Source organism: Mirounga angustirostris, unplaced genomic scaffold (assembly GCF_029215605.1).
Source record: "Mirounga angustirostris isolate CCGP_5_RB_7025 unplaced genomic scaffold, mMirAng1.0.hap1 SCAF_4, whole genome shotgun sequence".
In the NCBI taxonomy this organism is placed as follows: Eukaryota; Metazoa; Chordata; class Mammalia; order Carnivora; family Phocidae; genus Mirounga; species Mirounga angustirostris.
This window is the reverse complement of record NW_026991712.1, coordinates 82,580,970-82,601,636: the sequence shown is the minus strand read 5'-3', so window position 1 is coordinate 82,601,636 and position 20,667 is coordinate 82,580,970. Positions and strand designations below refer to the sequence as shown.

General features: G+C 36.5%; 1 protein-coding gene across 8 annotated transcripts in view; it reads left to right on the top strand.

The window, feature by feature from the left end:
* SPIDR (scaffold protein involved in DNA repair) overlaps positions 1-20,667 on the top strand; it is a 571,046-nt gene that overhangs the window by 223,788 nt on the left and 326,591 nt on the right. For all 8 annotated transcript variants that reach the window (XM_064588368.1, XM_064588367.1, XM_064588365.1 and 5 more), the window contains one exon: positions 16,004-16,104. In XM_064588368.1, the coding sequence (XP_064444438.1) occupies positions 16,004-16,104 (101 nt within the window). The remainder of the gene's footprint in view (positions 1-16,003; positions 16,105-20,667) is intronic.

Genomic DNA, 20,667 nt, shown 5'->3' with positions numbered 1-20,667 from the left:
AGTGTGTATGTGTGTGTGTGTGTGTGTGTGTATGTATACCACATCTTCTTTATCCATTCATCTGTTTATGGACATCTAGGCTCTTTCCATAGTTTGGCTATTGTGGACATTGCTGCTATAAACATTGGGATTCACATGCCCCTTTGGATCACTACATTTCTATATTTGGGGTAAATACCCAGTAGTGCAATTGCTGGGTCGTAGGGTAGCTCTATTTTCAACTTCTTTAGAAACCTCCATACTGTTTTCCAGAGTGGCTGCACCAACAGTGTAAGAGGGTTCTCCTTTCTCCGCATCCTCGCCAACATCTGTCATTTCCTGACTTGTTAATTTTCGTCATTCTGACTGGTGTGAGGTGGTATCTCATTGTGGTTTTGATTTGTATTTCCCTGATGCCGAGTGATGTTGAGCACTTTTTCATGTGTCTGTTGGCCATTTGGATGTCTTCTTTGCAGAAATGTCTGTTCATGTGTTCTGCCCATTTCTTGATTGGATTATTTATTCTCTGCATGTTGAGTTTGATAAGTTCTTTTTTTTTTTTTTAGGATTTTTATTTATTTATTTATTTGAGACAGAGAGAATGAGAGAGACAGAGAGCACACGAGAGGGGGGAGGGTCAGAGGGAGAAGCAGGCTCCCCGCCGAGCAGGGAGCCCGATGCGGGACTCGATCCCGGGACTCCAGGATCATGACCTGAGCCGAAGGCAGTCGCTCAACCAACTGAGCCACCCAGGCGCCCGAGTTTGATAAGTTCTTTACAGACTTTAGATAATAGCCCTTTATCTGATATGTCATTTGCAAATATCTTCTCCCATTCTGTTGGTTGTCTTTTGGTTTTGTTGACTGTTTCCTTTGCTGTGCAAAAGCTTTTAATCTTAATGAAAGTCCAATAGTTCATTTTTGCCCTTGCTTCCCTTGCCTTTGGTGATGTTTCTAGGAAGAAGTTGCTGTGGCTGAGGTCGAAGAGGTTGCTGCCTGTGTTTTCCTTTAGGATTTTGATGGACTCCTGTCTCACATTGAGGTCTTTCAATGATTTGGAGTCTATTTTTGTGTGTGGTGTAAGGAAATGGTCCAGTTTCATTCTTCTGCATGTGGCTGTCCAATTTTCCCAACACCATTTGTTGAAGAGACTATCTTTTTTCCATTGGACATTCTTTCCTGGTTTGTCAAGGATTAGTTGACCATAGAGTTGAGGGTCCATTTCTGGGCTCTCTCTTCTGTTCCATTGATCTGTGTGTCTGTTTTGTGCCAGTACCATACTGTCTTGAAGATGACAGCTTTGTAATAGTGCTGGAAGTCCGAAATTGTGATGCCACCAGCTTTGCTTTTCTTTTTCAACCTTCCTCTGGCTATGCGTGGTCTTTTCTGGTTCCATACAAATTTTAAGATTATTTGCTCCATTTCTTTGAAAAAAGTTGATGGTATTTTGATAGAGATTGCATTAAATATATAGATTGCTCTAAGTAGCGGGGACATTTTCACAATATTTGTTCTTCCAATCCATGAAGATGGAATATTTTTCCATTTCTTTGTGTCTTCCTCAATTTCTTTCTTGAGTATTCTGTAGTTTTCTGAGTACAGAACATTTCTAATACTGTTTTTTCTTATGGTATCACTTGTCTTCTCCTCTTGTGATCCAGTAGTTGTTTATCTCTTTTTTTCTCAGCTTCCTTATTCTCCATCATTTGGTCTTCTATGTCACTAATTCTCTCTTCTGCCTCATTTATCTTAGCGGTTAGAGTCTCCATTTTTTATTGCACCTCGTTAATAACCTTTTTGATTTCAACATAGTTAGATTTTAGTTCTTTTATTTCTCCAGAAAGTGATTCTCTAGTATCTTCTGTGCTTTTTTCAAGCCTAGCTAGTATCTTTATAATTGTCATTCTGAACTCTAGTTCCGACATCTTACTAATGTCCATATTGATTAGTTCCCTGGCAGTCAGTACTGCCTCTTGTTCTTTTTTCTGAGGTGAGTTTTTCCATCCTGTCATTTTGTCCAGAGAAGAATAGGTGAATGAGAGAACAAAATGCTAATAGGGTAACAATGACCTCAGAAAAATATACACTAAATAAATCAGAAGAGACCTGAAACTGGGGGGAAAAATAAAGGAAAAAAAAAGAAAAGAATGTGATCAGACTGGTGAATAGAACAGAGCCACACACTAGATTTTGGGTGTATTTTGGTCTGTTAGAAGAAATTGCCTCCCAAAATTTTAAAGAAAAAAAAACTTATATATATATATACACAAAGGGTAAATATGATGAAGGGATGGAATATGACTGTAAAGATGAAAATTTAAAAAGATTTTATCTATTTTTTTTAAGATTTTATTTATTTGAGAGAGAGAGAGAGCATGAGAGGGGACAGTGTCAGAGGGAGAAGCAGACTCCCTGCTTAGCAGGGAGCCCGATGTGGGACTTGATCCCGGGACTCTGGGATCATGACCTAAGCTGAAGGCAGTGACTTAACCAACTGAGGTACCCAGGAGCCCAAAAAAGATTTTAAAAAAGGAATTGATAAGTTGGTTGAAAAAAAGAATGAAAAAAAATTAAAAAACAAAAAAAGGCGAGACTGTGATTAGACGGGAGACTAGGACAAAGTCATACACTAGATTTAGGATATATTTTGGTCTGTTAGAAGAAACTGTATCCCAAAGTTTTAAAGAAAAAAGAACATATATGTATATAAAAAATAAGGTTAAATACAATGAAGGGATAGAATGACTGTAAAAATGAAAATTAAAAAAGATTTTAAAAAAGGAAATTGATACAATGTTGGCTGAAAAAGGAAAGAAGAAAAACTCAACTAAAAAAGATAGAAAAGGGAAAGATAAAGAAAATTTTAAAAATTAACTTTGAAAGACTAAAGAATCAGGGGGAAAAAAGCCATGAATTCTATGTGCTGTATTCCCCCAGCGCCGGGGTTTTGCCGTTCTCATTAATCGGTAAATTTGGTCTTGGCTGGATGTTCTTGCTGATCTTCTGGGGGAGGGGCCTGTTGCAATGATTCTCAAATGTCTTTGCCCAAGGCGGAATTGCACCACCCTTGCCAGGGGCCAGGCTGAGTAATCTGCTCGGGTTTTCTCTCAGTAGCTTTTGTTCCCTGAAAGCTTTCCTTACAGCTTTGGAGGAGGAGAGTGAAAATGGTGGCCTCCCAATCTCTGGTCCTGGAGGAGGCAAAAACTCAGGGCGCCACTCCTCAGTGAGCCCTCAGGGAATAGCAGTCCATCACTCCTGTCTCTCTGGTCTCTGACCACACTTCATGTTCACCCAGCCTGTGACCAAGCATTTCTCTCTCTGGCACATGACCCCGTTTGGAGTCTCCAATCCCAGCAGACTCCTGTGGTGTGCTCCCGTGCCGCTCTTCCTGGGGAAGGAAGGGGACATGTTCCTGGATCTGCCACTTGTTGGGTCCCTGCTCGAAGAGTAGTGACCCAGCTGTGCCATGGATCATGGTTTATGGCAACCTGAAGCTGAGAGCCCACTCCTCGGCTCCATCTTTGCCATTGGCTTTCCCACTCCTATACCTGGGAGCTCTGCCACACTCAGGCACCCCAATCTTTCTGTGACCCTGAGGGTCCTGAGACCACACTGTCCCAGCAAGGCTTCCACCTCCTGATTAGCCACTGGAGCAACATCCCTCAACAGAGCAGACTTCTTAAATTTCCAGTTTTGTGCTTCACTGCTCTATCACTTGCTGGTAGCCTGCTGATAGAGGCTCCCCCCCACCCGGTCTATCTTCCCGTGAGTCGCCTTGGATTCACTTCTCTGCACATCCTACCTTCCAGAAAGTGGTCGCCTTTCTGTTCACAGAATTGCTGCTATTCTTTTTTTTTTTTTTTTAAGATTTTATTTATTTATTTATTTGACAGAGACAGCGAGAGAGGGAACACAATCGGTGGCGGGGGTAGGGAGCTGGAGAGGGAGAAGCAGGCTCCCTACTGAGCAGGGAGCCTGATGCGGGGCTCCATCCTAGGATGCTGGGATCATGACCCCAGCTGAAGGCAGATGCTTAACCACCTGAGCCACCCAGCCCCAAATTGCTGCTATTCTTTTCTTCAATCTCTTGTTGAGTTTGTAGTTGTTCTGAATGGTTTGATAACTATCTAGCTGAATTCCTGGGACCAGGCGGAATTTAGGTCTCTTATTCCTCTGCCATCTTGCTCCTCCTCTTGTTTTGTTTTTAACCTGATAATTACTCACTAGTAAAGATCAAGTTAAGTAGTTATTGGCATTTCAATGTTGGAAAACATTGGCCTTTTCCCTTGGCTTTGCCCCATAGAGAACTATTACTCAATCTCTTTGGGCTTTGTTTTTGTTGTTGTTTTTTAATTTTTATCTTTTTGATTCATGGCTTCATTGTGTTTAAGTCATAACTCATAAAAGTCAATGCAAAATTGGTCTTATATTTAAGTATGTTTTCAATAATAAAGCCATATTTCTCCATTCTTATCATCAGGTTATTTTTCACAATGTCTGTTATATCTAACAGAAAGCAAAACTTGAAAATATTATACTACATTTATTTAAATTATTTTTTTCTTTACTTATATAGCATATTAAAAATATTTCAATGAGCTTTTTTTCTGGAAATGTTGGAATAGTTTTGAATCTTTATTCTTTTTTACTTCATATTGTTTTTGAAAAAATGTTTAGCCCTGTTGAATTGATGCCAGGAATCTTTTCAGGTAGGTTACCAATCAACTTTTTTATATAAAAGATGATTAGAATATCTTAACTTGCTTAGTGAATTTTTTTTCTCCATTGGTGTTTTAAATTTTATCTCCAAATAACTTTGGTGACTGTATTGAAAATAGTCAATTTGGAGGCTCTGATCCAAGATGGCAATATAAGAACCTTTTGAACTCACCTTCCCCATGAAGACACCAAATTTATAGCTACACATGAAGCAGTTCCTCTTGTAAAAAATCCAGAAACTGAGGGACTCCTATACATTGGATGAATTAGAAAGTACCCACATTGAAAGAGGTAGGAAAGGGTAAGACACACTCTAGCCATAAATCCCACCCCTGGCATAGTGACATACAATAGGTAGGGAACTCATAACTCCCTAGTTTTCCATGAGAAGCAAAGAGTTTGAACCCAGCATCTAGCACCCCAACTTTTAAGACTTTCACTGGAGAGATGCGCCCCCAAAATACCTAGTTCTGAAACAGGGCTTGTGTCCACAAGACCCACAAGACTATAGCAAACTATTCTTCACTTGGCTTGGACCTGTTGTGGTTTTCCCTCCAGGGCTCAGCACAGAGGGAGTATATAATACCCATCTTCCATTCTTTTCCTGAAAGCTGCCTATTTGTGTACTTTAAAAGCTGCTGCTGCCTGAGGATCAGGCTTCTAATTTAGCACACACCTAGATACTGACTGTCATCCTCCCCAGAGATCAGGGAGGTCAGCAGATGACATCTCCGTGCACCCTGTAGATCTTTAGTGTCTCCCAGAGGGTACATCTCTTGATCTCCTGGCTCTGATGACTAGGGGGACTTGTGGTTTGTGGGTCCCACGGGTCTGTAGCAAACAAGGAAGCAGTTCTTACCTGGCTATCCCTTGAGGACTCAGAACAGAGGGAGCAGAGATAAATGCCCTGCTCCTAGTCTTTCCCTGAAAGAAGTCTGCTTGCATACTTTAAAAGCTGCTGACTAAGGGTTCAGCTTTCAGTCAGCTTATATCTAGTGCTGACTGAGATCCTACCCTTTGGCACACTGACAGGTATTGGCACCCACAACTACTGGGAGCTACTAAGAAAAAAAAGGGAGTTTTGACTTCCACAAAGAGACAACTAAGAGCTCAGGGCAGGCTGAACAATAAGGTTCATCTCCTACACAAGACCACTCTATAAAGACTGGAAGAGTGGCTGTTTTACGTAATGCATAGAAACCAAAACATAGAATCAAGGATAATGAAGAAACAGGAACATGTTCCAAAAAAAGAACAAGGAAAAACTCCAGAAACAGACCTTAATGAAATGGAGATAAGTGATTTGTCTGACAAAGGGTGCAAAATAATAGTCATAAAGATGTTTACCATGGTCAGGAGAATAATGCATGAACAAAGTGAGAATTTTAGGAGATAGAAAGTAAAAGAATGTACCAAACAGAAACCACAGACCTGAAAAGAATACAGTAACTACAGAAAAATTCAAAAGACTAGATCAGCTAGAAGAAAAGATCAGTGAACTCAAAGATTGGGCAGTGGAATTCATCCAAACACAGAAACAAAAAGAGAAAAAAAAAAAATGGAAAAGACCAGAGATACCTTAAGGGACGTAAAGGATACCATCAAGTGGATGAATATTTGCAATATAGTTATCCCAGAAGAAGAGAGACAGAAAGGAGCAGAAAGCTTATTGAAGAAATAATGGCTAAAAACTTCCCTAATCTGGGGAAAGAAATGGGCATCTAGTTTCAAGAAGTCCACAGAGTTATAATAAGATGAATTCAAGAGACCCACACCAAGAAACATAATTAAATTATGAAAAGTTAAGAGAATTTTTATTTTATTTTTTTTAAAGATTTTATTTATTTATTAGAGAGAGAGAGCACAGGCAGGGGGAACAGCAGGCAGAGGGAGAAGCAGGCTCCCTGCTGAGCAAGGAGCCCAATGTGGGACTTGATTCCAGGACCCTGGGATCATGACCTGAGCCAAAGGCAGATGCTTAACCAACTGAGCAATCCAGACATCCCAAGAAGAGAATTTTTAAAGCAGCAAGAGAAAATTTACCTTGTTATGTACAAGGTAACCCCCCATGAATTTTTAGTCAGTGGATTTTTTAGCAGAAACTTGGCAGTCAGGTAGGAAGTGGCATGATACATTCAGTGTGCTAAAAGAAAAAAAGCTGCCAGCCAAAAATACACTACCCAGCAAAGTTGTCCTTCTGAACTGAAAGAGAAATTAAGAGTTTTACACAACAGCAAAAGCTAAAGGAGTTTATCAACACTAGTCTAGTGTTGCAAGAAATGTTAAAGGGACTTGTTCAAGCTGAAACAAAAGGACACTAAAGAGTAACAGGAAAACATGAAAGTATAATCTCATTGGTAAATGTAAATATGTAGTTAATTTCAGAATATTCTAATGATGTAATGGTGGTGGGTAAATCACTTATAGTATGAAGATTAAAAAACAAAAGTATTAAAAAATCTATACAAAAATTTTGTTAATGGCTAAACAAGATAAAAAGATGTAACTTGTGACATCAAAAACATTGTAACAGGGGAGAACAAATATATAGAGCTCTAGTCTGCATTTGAATTTAAGTTGTTATAGGTTAAAATAGACTGTTATAAGATGTCTTAAGCCTCATAGTAACTGCGAAGTAAAAACCTGTAATAGGCAGTGCCTGGGTGGCTCAGTTGGTTAAGTGTCTACCTTCAGCCCGGGTCTTGATCTCAGGGTCCTGGGATCAAGCCCCACATTGGGGGTCTCTGCTCAGTGCAGAGTCTACTTCTCCTTCGCACTCTTCCTCTGTGCTCTCTCTCTCTCAAGTAAATAAATAAAATCTTATTAAAAAAAACTGTAATAGATAAAGGGAAAGGAATCAATACAGACTATTATAGGAAATCATCAAATTAATATGGAAGAGACAAAGAAAGGAAGAAAAGAACAAATGTATTACAAAAAGGCAAAAAACAATTAAGAAAATGGCAATAGTAAGTCCTTATCTCTCAGCAATTACTTATAAATATAAAGGGATTAAATTCTCCAATCAAAGGACATAGAGTGGCTGAATGATTAAAAGAATAAGAGCCAACTATATGCTGCCTCTAAGAAACTCATTCATTCCTTAAAGGAGCACATAGACTGAAAGTGAAAGAATAGAAAACCATATTCTATGAAAATTGAAACCCAAAGTGGTTGCTATACTTAGACAGAACAGACTTTGAGCCACAAACTCTAATAAAAACATGATCATTATGTAATCACAAGGGTATCAGTTCATCAAGAGGATAGAACAATTATAAATGCTTATGTACCTAACATTGGAGCACCTAAATATATGAAGCAAATTTAACAGATATGAAAGAAGGCAGAAATACAATAATATTAGGGGACTACAGCACCCCACTTTCAACTATAGCTAGATCATCCAGATAAAATCATTAAGGAAACATTTGACTTAGAGACATTACATCAGATGGACTTAACAGACATTTATAGGACAATACATCTAAGAACAGCAAAGTACACATTCTTCTCAAGAGCACCTGGAACATTTTTCAGGCTAGATCGTATGTTAGACCACAAAACAAGTCTTAACAACACAGAAGATTGAAATCATAGCCATCTTTTCTGACCACAATGGTTTGAAACTAGAAATCAATTATAGGAAGAAAACTGGAAAATTCACAAGTACATGGAGATTAAAAAATATGCTCCAGTGGGTCAAAGAAATCACAAGAGGAATAAAAAAAAAATCTCAATTCCAAAGAAATAGAAATACAATATACCAGAACTAATGGCATGCAACAAAAGCAGTTCTAAGAGGGAAGTTCATAGAGATAAATGCCTATATTAATGGGAGAAGATATTTGCAAATGACATATCAGATAAAGGGCTAGTATCCAAGATCTATAAAGAACTTCTCAAACTCAAAACCCCCAAAACAAATAATCCAGTCAGGAAATGGTCAGAAGACATGAACAGACATTTCTCCAACGAAGACATACAAATGACCAACAGACACATGAAAAAATGCTCCACATCATTCAGCAGCAGAGAAATACAAGTCAAAACCACAATGAAATACCACCTTACACCAGTCAGAATGGCTAAAATTAACAAGACAGGAAACAACAAATGTTGGCGAGGATGTAGAGAAAGAGGAACCCTCTTACACTGTTGGTGGGAATGCAAACTGGTGCAGTCACTTGGGAAAACAGTATGGAGGTTTCTCATGAAATTAAAAATAGAGCTACCCTACGACCCAGCAATTTCCCTACTGGGTATTTACCCCCAAAGATACAAATGTAGTGATCCGAAGGGGCACCTGCACCCCAGTGTTCATAGCAACAATGTCCACAATAGCTAAACTGTGGAAAGAGCCAAGATGTCCATTGACAGATGAATGGATAAAGAGAAGATGTGGTATATATGTACAATGGAATATTACTCAGCCATCAGAATGAATGAATACTTACCATTTACATCAACATGGATGGAAGTGGAGAGTATAATGCTGAGCAAAATAAGTCAATCAGAGAAAGACAATTATATGGTTCACTCATATGTGGAATATAAGAAACAGCACAGAGGTAATAGAGGAAGGGGGGGAATGGGAAGTCATCAGAGAGGGAGACAAACCATGAGAGACTCTTAACTATAGGAAACAAACTGAGGGTTGCTGGAAGGGAGGGTTGCTGGAGGGGGATGGGGTAATTAGGTGATGGGTATTAAGGAGGGCATCTGATGTGATGATCACTAGGTGTTATACATAACTGATGAATTATTGAACACTACATCTGAAACTAATGATGTACTTTAAGTTGGCTAATTGAATTTAAATTTAAAAATTTTTAAAAATGCCTTTAGTAAGAGAAAAAAAAAAGACCTGAAGTAAACAATGTAACTCTATACCTCAAAGAATCATAAAAAAACAAATTAAGCCCAAAGTTAGTAGAAGGAAGGAAATAATCAAAATCATGGTGGAAGTGTATGATATAGAGACTAAAATGACAATAGAAACTATCAATGAAACTAAGAGACGATTTTTGGAAAAGATTAAAAAATAGATAAATCTTTATCTAGACATACCAAGAAATGAAAAAAGACTCAAATGAATAAAATTAGATATGCAAGAGGAGGCATTACAACTGATACCACAGAAATACAAAGGGTCATGAGAAACTACTGTGAACAATTATACACTGACAAATTGGACAACCTAAGAGAAATAGATAAATCCCAGAAACATATAGCCTACCAAGACTGAAGCAGGAAGAAATAGAAAATCTGAACAGATCAATTACTTGTAAGGATATTGAATCAGTAATCAAAAACCTCCCAACAAAGAAAAGTTCAGAAACAAATGCCTTCACTAGCAAATTCTACCTAATCCTTCTCAAAGTCTTTTAAAAAATAAAAGAGGAGGGAATGTTTCCAAAGTCATTTTACGAGGCCAGCATTATTCTGATACTAACATCAGAGAAAGACACCACAAGAAGATTACAGACTAATATCTCTGTTCAACATCGACACAAAAATCCCCAACAAAGTTTTAGTAAACCAAATTGAAAAAAGGTTCATACACCATGATCAATTGGGATTGATTCCAAGGATGCAAGAATGGTTCAACATACACAAATCAATCAACATGATATATATACCACATTAACAAAATGAAGGAGAAAAATCATATGAGTATCTCAATAGATGCAGAAAATGCTTTTGACAAATGTCAACATCAATTCATAAGAAAAAATGCCAATGATTTGAGTATAGAAAGTACCTCAACATAAAAAGGCACATATAATAAGCCTACAACAGACATGATACTCCTAAGATGAGGAACAAGACAATGATGCCCACTCTTGTCACTTTTATTCAACAGATTACTAGAAGTCCTAGCCAAAGCAGTTAGGCAAGAAAAAGAAATAAAAGGCATTTAAATTGCAGAGTTAAAAATAAAACTGTCTCTATTTATAGATGACATGATATTATATGTAGAAAACCCTAAAGACTCCAGCAATAAACTGTTAGAACTAGTAAATGAATTCAGTGGTTTCAGGATACAAAATCAATACACAGAAATCAGTTGTATTTCTGTACACTATCCAAGAGAGAAATTAAGAAAATAATCCCATTTATAATTGCATCAAAATATTAAAATACCTAGGAAGAGGGGCACCCACGTGGCTCAGTTGGTGAAGCATCTGACCAGCTCAGGTCATGATCTCAAGGTCCTGGGATTGAACCTTGGGTCAGGCTCACTGCTCAGCAGGGAGTTGGCTTCTCCTTCCCCTTCTCCCTCTGCCCCTCCCATCGCTCATATACATAGGAAGAAATTTCACCCAAGAGGTAAAAGTACTGTACACTCAAAAGTATAAGACACTGATGAAAGAAATCAAGAAAGTAAAAAATAAATGTGTTCATAGATTGGGAGAATTAATATTGTTAGTATGTTAATACTGCCCAAAGCAATCTACAGATTCGGTGCAACCCCTATCAACATTCCAACTGCATTTTTCACAGGGATAGAACAATCTTAAAATTTGCATGGATCCACAAAAGACTTTAAAGAGCCAACACCATCTGGAGAAAGAAGAACAAAGCTGGAGGCATCACATTTCCTGATTTCAATCTATATCACAAAGCAGTAGCAATCAAAACAGTATGGTACTGGTATAAAAATAGACATATTTCAATGGAACATAATGGAAAGTCTGGAAATAAACCTATGCATATATGGTCAATTTCTTTGTGACAAAGGAGCCAAGCATATACAATGGGGAAAGGACAGTTTCTTCAATAAATGGTGCTGGGAAAACTGGACAGCCACATGCAAAAGAATGAAACTAGACTATGATCTTATACAATACACAAAAATTGACTCAAAATGTATTAAAGATTTGAATTTAAGACCCAAAACCATAAAACTCTTAGATGACGACTTGGGGGTAAGTTCCTTGACATAGATCTTGGCAATGATTTTTTGGATTTGATGCCAAAAGCAAAAGAAATCAAAGCAAAAATAAACAAGTGGGACTACACCAAACTGAAAAGCTTCTACACCAAAAAAGAAAACCATTAACACAATGAAAAAGGCATTCTTCTGAAAGGGAGGAAATATTTGCAAATTATACATCTATTAAAAGATTGATATCCAAAATCCATAATGAACACCTACAACTCAGCAAAGAAAACAAACAATCCAATTAAAAAAGGGCAGAGTAACTGAATAGATACTTATCCAAGAAGACATACAAATGGCCAACAGGTACATGAAAGAGGTGCTCTACATCACTAATCATCAAGGTAATGTAAGACAAAATGCAGAGATCTCAATCATACCTGTTAGATTATCATCAAAAGACAAGAGATGTGGGAGCCTGCGTGTCTCAGTCTGTTGAGCAACTGACTCTTGATTTCAGTTCAGGTCATGATCTCAGGGTCATGAGATCAAGCCCTGTCTTGGGCTCTGCGCTCATTGGGAGTCTGCTCTTCTGCCTCTGTTCCTCCCACTGCTCCCGTGCATGTGCGCACTCTCTCTCTCTCTCTGTAAAATAAATAAATAAATCTTTAGGGGGGAAAAAAGATGAAATAACAAGTACTGGTGGGGATGTGAAGATAAGAGGAACCATGTGCACTGTTGGTGGGAATGTAAATTGGTACAGCCACTATAGAAAACAGTATGGCGATTTCTTAAGAAAAAAATTAAATATAGAACTATCTTATGATCTACCAGTTCACTGTTCAGTAGTAAATCTATAAGAAATGAAAACAGGATATCAAAAGAAATATTTGTACTCCCATGTTTATCATAGCATTATTCAGAATAGTTAATATGTGGAAACAACCTAATCTCAGCCGGTGGATAAATGGATAAGAAGATGTGATGTGCACGCGCGCGCACGTGCGCGCACACACACACACACACACACACACACATGAATATTATACAGTCATGAGAAAGCTGGGAGTCCTGCCATTTGTGACAACATAGGTGGACCTTCAGGGCATTATGCAAAGTGAAATAAGCCAGACAGAGAAAGATAAGTACTTGCATGGTATCACTTATTAAGTGGAATCTAAAAACAAAAAAGAAGTCAAACTCATAAAAACAGAGAGTAAGAAGGTGGTTGCCAGTGCCAGTTGTGTATATATGGAGAATGTGGTAAAAGGGTACCAGGTATAAGATGAACAAGTTCTGAGGATTTAAAGTAAAAGATGAATAAGTTCTGAGGATTTAAAGTAAAATACAGTAATAGCTACTGCCTTTGAGCTTTGATAACCTATAATAGTTCTCAGATTGAAGAACAACAACAAAAAAATCTGGCATTAGTGTAAAAAGAAAAAGTAAAACACAGTGACTAATGTTGTTAACATTGTATTGTACAACTGAAATTTGCTAAGAGAGTAGAGCTTTAATATTCTCATACACACACACAAAAGTTAAATATGTATGGTAATGGGTTTGTTAATTAACTAGATGGGAGGAATCCTTTCACAATTTATATCAAATCCCCACAATATACACTTTAAATATCTTAGTATATCTGTCAATTATACTTCAGTGGAACTTAAAAAAAAAAAGTTAATTTGTATGTATATAAACAGAGCCTTACTGAACTGCCTGCATGACTTTTTTTTTTTTTTAAATAATGTGGTGTGGGGGTGCCTGAGTGGCTCAGTCAGTTAAGCAGTTGCCTTTCCTGAGACCGAGCCCCAGGTCAGGCTCCCTGTTCAGTGGGGAGTTGGCTTCTCCCTCTCCCTCTGCTGCTCCCCCTGCTTGTGTTCTCTCGCTTGCACTCTCTCTCTCTCTAATTAATAAATAAAATCTTAAAAAAAAATAATGTGGTACAGGTTTTTTACTAGAATTATGATTGTTGAATAGAAGTCATGGTGTTTCCATTCCTAAGTTTTGTTGCATATGATGAGAATTTCTCTGGGCAGATTGGAACAGAGATATTCTGTAAAGCACCAGTACAGTTCCTAATAACTAAAAGCAAGCTCAAATGCTGATTCTATCTTATGGCTCTAGATATTCCCACATACAGAGAACTGTTCTGCATTTATTTTTACTCTATCTTTTGACTTTTCATCTTATAATTCCTACAGTTTACTTGTGAGATTCTACAGTTTACTTGGGGATGTGGCCTTTCAGATTGCATTTTTTTCTTTTTTTCTTTTTTCTTTTCTTCGTAGTCATAGGATTGAAAAACCAACATTTGACAAATAACTGTCTAGATCATTGAACAAAAAATACAGTGTTTTGCTTTTTTTCTGTATTTATTATGAGTTTCTTTTTAAGTAGTACTCTCTAAGAGGCAGTTGATATATCATTGAAGCTAAGCTTATGAACTCTGGAGCCAGACTGCCTGGGTGTGCATCCAGGTGTGCCACTTATTACATGTCTCACCTTGCATAGGTGTTTAATTTCTCAGTGCCTCAGTTTATCATGTGTAAAATGAAGATGACAATAGTACCTACTTTTATAATGTTTAGAGAAGGAATATAAATGAGTTACTTTCTGTAAACAGAAGGCTATGAAGCGGAGCTTACACATATATTAAGTAGAGATAGACATTTTTATAAAGTAGAGGTTCTTTGGCATATTTGTGATTATGAGAATTATATATATATATTTATATACTACACATTTAGAAATAATAGTGCCATTGAAAAACAAGTGTCTATAGAAAAACAAAGTAGGGGGGCGCCTGGGTGGCTCAGTCTTAAGCATCTGCCTTCGGCTCAGGTCATGATCCCAGGGTCCTGGGATTGAGTCCCACATCGGGCTCCCTGCTCAGCAGGAAGCCTACTTCTCCCTCTCCCACTCTCCCTGCTTGTGTTCCCTCTCTCGCTGTTTCTCTCTCTGTTAAAAAATAAATAAAATCTTTAAAAAAAAAAGAAAAAGAAAAACAAAGTAGGTAGTATGATAATATACATAATATGTATAAAAATAAGACCTTTCAGTCATTTCAGTGGAAAGAGCATAAGGTGCAAGTAAAAATCATAACAAAATCAGTAACACCAATGACTATTTCTTGAAGGTTTAAATGCTGGGCACTATGATAAGTCTTTTCTGGTTTCAACAACTTATTTCATCATCTGGCTAGTTATGTAATATTGGAGAATTTCCTTAACCTCTCTCTAAGCTCTGTTTTTTTCATCTATTTGGTAATTATTGATATTTGTTCTTTCTTTATAAAGGTATATTATTAGAATAAAATGATCTCTTTTATCTATCTTCAGTATGTTATCTGTGTACTGAAACAATCAGTGAGCTGGTACATAATTGTATGAGATAATATATTGATAAATTATGTAGCATGTGGTCATATGGTGGTTAACAACTGAACCTGACTTTTCTTGAGAGCACAGATGTGTTAGGAGCTGCTGACTTCTCTGACCCTAGGTAGTTTACTGAATCAAAAATATTTATATATGTTCATATGTATTTATAATATACATATAAATGAATATACATATTATATATGATTTAATATGTTAATATAAGCATTATATTATGTTAATATAAAATATACTTATTATATTTATTATATCATATATATAACAATGTAATTATATAATATGTAATTATATATAATGTATATTATATATAATATATAAATAGTATAATAATATAATTGATATATTAGTGTAGTAATATATAATGGTATAATATATATATTATTCACTGATGGGGAAGGGTTTTTATGAAGTATGTCCATTTTTATGAATCATCTTCTTGCCATACTTGGAAGTTTTTTTTATTTTTATAATGTTGGTATCCTTGCTGTGTGCTTGTGATTAATACTCAATTGTCTCTGTGGTCCAAATAATAAGCCCATACCCAAATTTTCTTATTTAATGTTCTGCCTATCAGCAATTTGCAGGTTTTATTCTTGACTACAATTCTGACCACACTTTAATTTATATGTTTTGTCACATTGTAAGGCTCCCCCATGGCATGGCTCATTGCCTTCTTTGCATTCCTGGCATCTAGCACTTTGCTAGGTAGAACAGGAAAGAAGTGATCCGTATATGTTTATGGGATAAATAAACTAGGAAAGAATAGAAAGGAAGTCAAATCGATCTGAAAGTAGCTTGTATTTCTAAGAATCCAGAAACTGAGCTTCCAAGAAATCTTTAAAAAGATTACTGATCTAGGAGGATTGGGCCTCTAGGAAGACGATGTAATGCCAAGTAAGTTAGGATTTGTATGTTTTATCTATTTGTCTCTGGTTGGAGAGTATAAAATATAAATGTTCCAACTATTTTGAAGCGTTTCTTTTAACTAACTTAATACATTATAATTCATTAAACAGAGGCGGGCTAGCAGAAAGACTAAATGGCCTGCAGAATCGAGAGAGATCTGCCATTTCTTTGTGGAGACATCAGTGTGTTTCTTACCAAAAGACACTTTCAGGTAAGGCCTGCACTGACATCTGAGACTGTGGGTAAAGAATGTGCCAATTGAAAGTATGTTATTTGATCATTACTATTTTCATGATGTTTTCTTTTTCTCCAGGTGTCCTTTAGGTCTCAGAAATTTTTCTGAAAGATGAGTCCGTTCTTACAAGGTCTACTGATCCCTCCCCATAGAACTTCTCACAGTTCAATAGAAGACTTATTATTGATCTTACTTGGAGGGTTCTGTATTAGGCCTTTCTTTTGTTGTATCTTTTGCTGTATCTGAAAGCCAGTAGCTTTCAGACTTTTGTGACTGCGACCCCTAGTAAGAAATACATCTTGTATCTTCTCCCAGTGCACACATGACTTACATGCACACACACACACAAACACACACACACACGCACACCCCTGAAACATTTTATAAACAGCACTAACCTTACTAGGTTTGATATACTCTTCATTCTCTTTTATTTTTACCATAATCCTAGTCTCACTAAATTGATGTAGGTTCCTTCTAATGAGTTGCAAGATGTAGTTTGAAAGTTGCTACTACAAGCAAGTGACTGGAAACTCTTGTTTCTTAACAAACTGTTTGATCTTAAAAATATTTCATATACCTAGAAAAGCTTCCTTTCCTGTGAGACTGTGTTCTTTTTCATGGTTTCTTCCTGAGTGGTCTCTCCATCAGGAGGTGGGGAAGAAGTGGGTGAACATGGTGTCTATTCCAAATCTATTAATAGTTTTCTCTCCAGGGGGATCCTTGGAATGGCTCACAGGTTATTTTGGCAAATGTTAGCATGCAAAATAGAACAAGAGTGCTAGGTAGAATACTGAACTAGTATGTTGTCAACTCTTGCACATTTCTCTGGAAGACTTTTTTTAAGTCTGATCTCATTTATTATCTTTAAAATACTTCTCAGCTGGCACCTGGATGTCTCAGTTGATGGAGCATCTGACTCTTGATCTCAGAGTTGTGAGTTTGAGCCCCAGGTTAGGTGTAGAGATTACTTAAAATTTTAAAATCTTAAAAATAAAATAGGGGTGCCTGGGTGGCTCAGTCAGTTAAGTGCCTGACTCTTGGTTTTGTCTCAGGTCCTGATCTTATGGGTCATGAGATCAAGTCCCACATAGGACTCCATGCTCAGCAGGAGTCTGCTTGGATATTCTCTCCCTCTTCTCCACTCATTTGTTTGTCTCTCTCTCAAATATATAAATCTTAATAAAATAAAATTAAAATTAAATAAAGTAAAATAAAAAATAAATAAAATAAAATAAAATAATAAAAAATAAAATATAAAATTAAAAAATAAAATAAAATATAAAATAAAATAAAATCCTTTCCAGCTATCTTTTAGCATCTGTCTTTTCTCTTTCACATTCTTGTATTAGAGTATTATAATACATATCAGGATGACCCAAGAATACTTTTTTTGTTACACGGTGCTATGGATCAGCCTGTTGTTACATTTATTACTTTGTATCTTGTCATTTTTTTAAAACAAGGATTATATTAAATAATCATCTTTACAACTCATTTGATTAGTCAGAAAGCCAAGCATATATAAAGGTTGACAAGTTGTATTACTCAGGGAAGTCAGTAATACTCTGGCTTAAGCACAAAAAAGAATTTAATAGTGCTTATAATTGAAAGCCACAGGGAGAAGATTTCATGCTTCAGGTATATTGGTCTGAAAAGGTTGTTAGGTCTTTTCCATGTGGTAACTTACAGCTACAAGTCCGATAAAAAGAAGGCTTTCTTTTTCAGTATTTTACCAGAAATTCTGAAGTGATTTTCATTGATCTGCTGAGACATGTATCCGTCCTGGAACTAATCAGTGTTGAAGTAGAATATAATAAATAGCACTATACTAGCCCTATGATTAACTTGTGATCTTTTTCTATTAAGACTTATTTAATAAAAATTAACAAGTACCATTTATGGTTTAATAATATATTATCTCATTTTAGTGATCTTTCATGTTCTCCTATTTATAAATACTTATATATACATACTTAACCTCTCAAATATGAATGTCCTTGAGAGATCACTTTCTCCTATAATCTATTCACCTCCACCTCTAACTAGTTCTGTTTAGCTTTGTGTCATTTTCAATTTAGTTTGGGATTCTATGCATTTAAAATTTCTTTTGTTCTGCTTGAACCAGAAAAACAAGGCTTTGCCATCTATTTCTCTTTGTTCCTGTTCTGCTTTTGCCTCCCTTCCTTTGAAGTAATCATATAAGAGAATAGTAAGCTTGGATTTCTTTTTGAGTGGATATAAATATTTAAGTTATTAAGTTTCAGTACGGCAACTTTTATTTCTTAGTGATATAGACTAGCTTTATATTGAGAGGTTGGGATGGGGTCATAAGCCACAAAATGGTAAAAACAAGATGGGAAGAATGGAGGACAAGAAGAGGATGGCAAACAGTAACTGGGATACTTAGCTTTTCCTTGGAGTCTGGCCACTGTACACTTAAAAGGCTGAACATTGGAAGTGCCATCTATATGCTACATTAGTGTTCATGCCACAGCCTTTTTTCCTTTCCCTAACAAAAAGGTAGAATGTTAATTCTTGAGGGTTCTTAAAAATCTTATAGTATCAGCTCCTTTTTGGGGGATGGAGAGAGTATGTGGCCTAGAAGAGGGAAATGACTTGCTCTATTATTCAGATTAACGGAAGAAACAGGGCTAGAACCCTAGCCACCTGACTGCCAGTGTCATGCTCTTTCAGTGGGATCACTTTCTGCCTCATAAAAATAATTTTTTCACTCCTCTACCAATTTGCTCTTGATATTACATTAAGGAATAAACAAACACCCCAGATTGGACTTTATGTGTCCAGTATGGTATCTGTCCTGAATTTTGTTGACTTTATAGGCTTGCAATATTGTAAATATCATCAAGATGAGAGGAAGAGTTGGACAAACTTTAATTTGGACCATAAATTCCTAATAATAATTGGAGAAAAATAGCTTCTTCTTTCCTCCTTCAACATTGTCCTTGTCATTGTTGTATCACATTTGAAGGTTTACTATATGGTAGGTATAATGCTGAGGGCTTACTACATATTAAATCATTTAGTATGCAAAATAATGCTCTAAGATTCAATTTGCTTTCCTTATTTTCCAGATGAAAAAGCTGTAGGTCAGGGCACCTGGGTGGCTCAGTTGGTTAAGCACCTGCCTTCCACTCAGGTCATGATCCCAGGGTCCTGGGATCGAGCCCCACATTGGAATTCCTACTCAGCAGGGAGGCTGCTGCTCCCCCTGCTCGTTCTCCCTCTCTTTCTCTCTCTCTCTCTCCCCCTCTCTCAGATAAATAAATTAAAAAAAGAAAAAAGCTGTAGATCGAATGAATATATGGTATAGATGAGTAAGCCCAGGTTTGAGGTTATCTCTGTAGTCCATGTTCTTATTCACCAATCTGTGTGGGCCTTCATTAGATGATCTGTTTGGGCTGGAGGAAGGATTTAAGAAGGCAAGTGATTAAGGAACCAGCAAAATTAGAAATACTGATAAAATGTGATTTTGTTTGGGGAAAAAGTAGTCTTTCAGTGTGAAGGTCCATATCACGTTCTTGAGACAGCACTATTTTAAGGAGTCTAGGACATAAATTTGAAGGTTATAAATCATGAATCTTGTGTAGGATACCCTAAAATCTTATGATTTTGATAGGGAGGTGGCAGACTGTCTTCTTAATTATTCATGTTAATATATACTAGAAGTCATTCTACATTGTTGTCTAGGTTTCTCATTACAGTGAATTGACCAAATTGTCAAGCACAGACTAGAGACAGTTATCTTCTGGAAGTTGGAATAGGAAAATATCAAGTCAAACAAGTGTGACTCTGTGCCTAAAATGAAGGGGAGAAATATGACCTTTTATTTGGCTCAGAAGCACCAAATAGTTTATTTGGACTGTCCCTTATAATTTGGGGATAGAGGGTATATCAATTATACCATGAATAAAGGACAAAGGCAAAATGAAACAAAAACACAGAGTCAAAAATGAATCCATTACTTCGGTATATGAATGTGCCCATCTCCAGTGGTTTTACTTTCTTTTGTTTTTTAAGTAGGTTCCATGCACAACCTGAGGCTCAAACTGATAACCCTGAGATCAAGAGTCATGTTCTCTACCGATTGAGATTTGGATTTTATTTTTCCTTTCTTTTAGATGAATTTCTTATTTTTCAGGTCTATTAGATCCTCTTCTTGGTGTCTTGTAATACGTTGTGCCATTTTTCTCATTCCTTTTGATATAACTTATTATAAACATGTATTAGGAAGAAAATTTCACTATTTTGTTTACTTTATGGCCTGGCAGAAGCTTTTTCTTTCAGTTTACATTTCTTATTTCTACATATTTATAGTAACTGAGTAAATAAAAGAAAAATGTATTAATATTAAATAGAGGTAGTTCCTTCTAACCCCAATCCCAAGAATGAAAATTTAGTAAATAGCTGAGATTTAATGATGGATTTATTAAGATATCTATATTATTAATCTAAACTCTCTGAGCCTCTTAATTTCCCTATCATAAGTGAGTGTAATAGTAGTACCTCAACTATTGA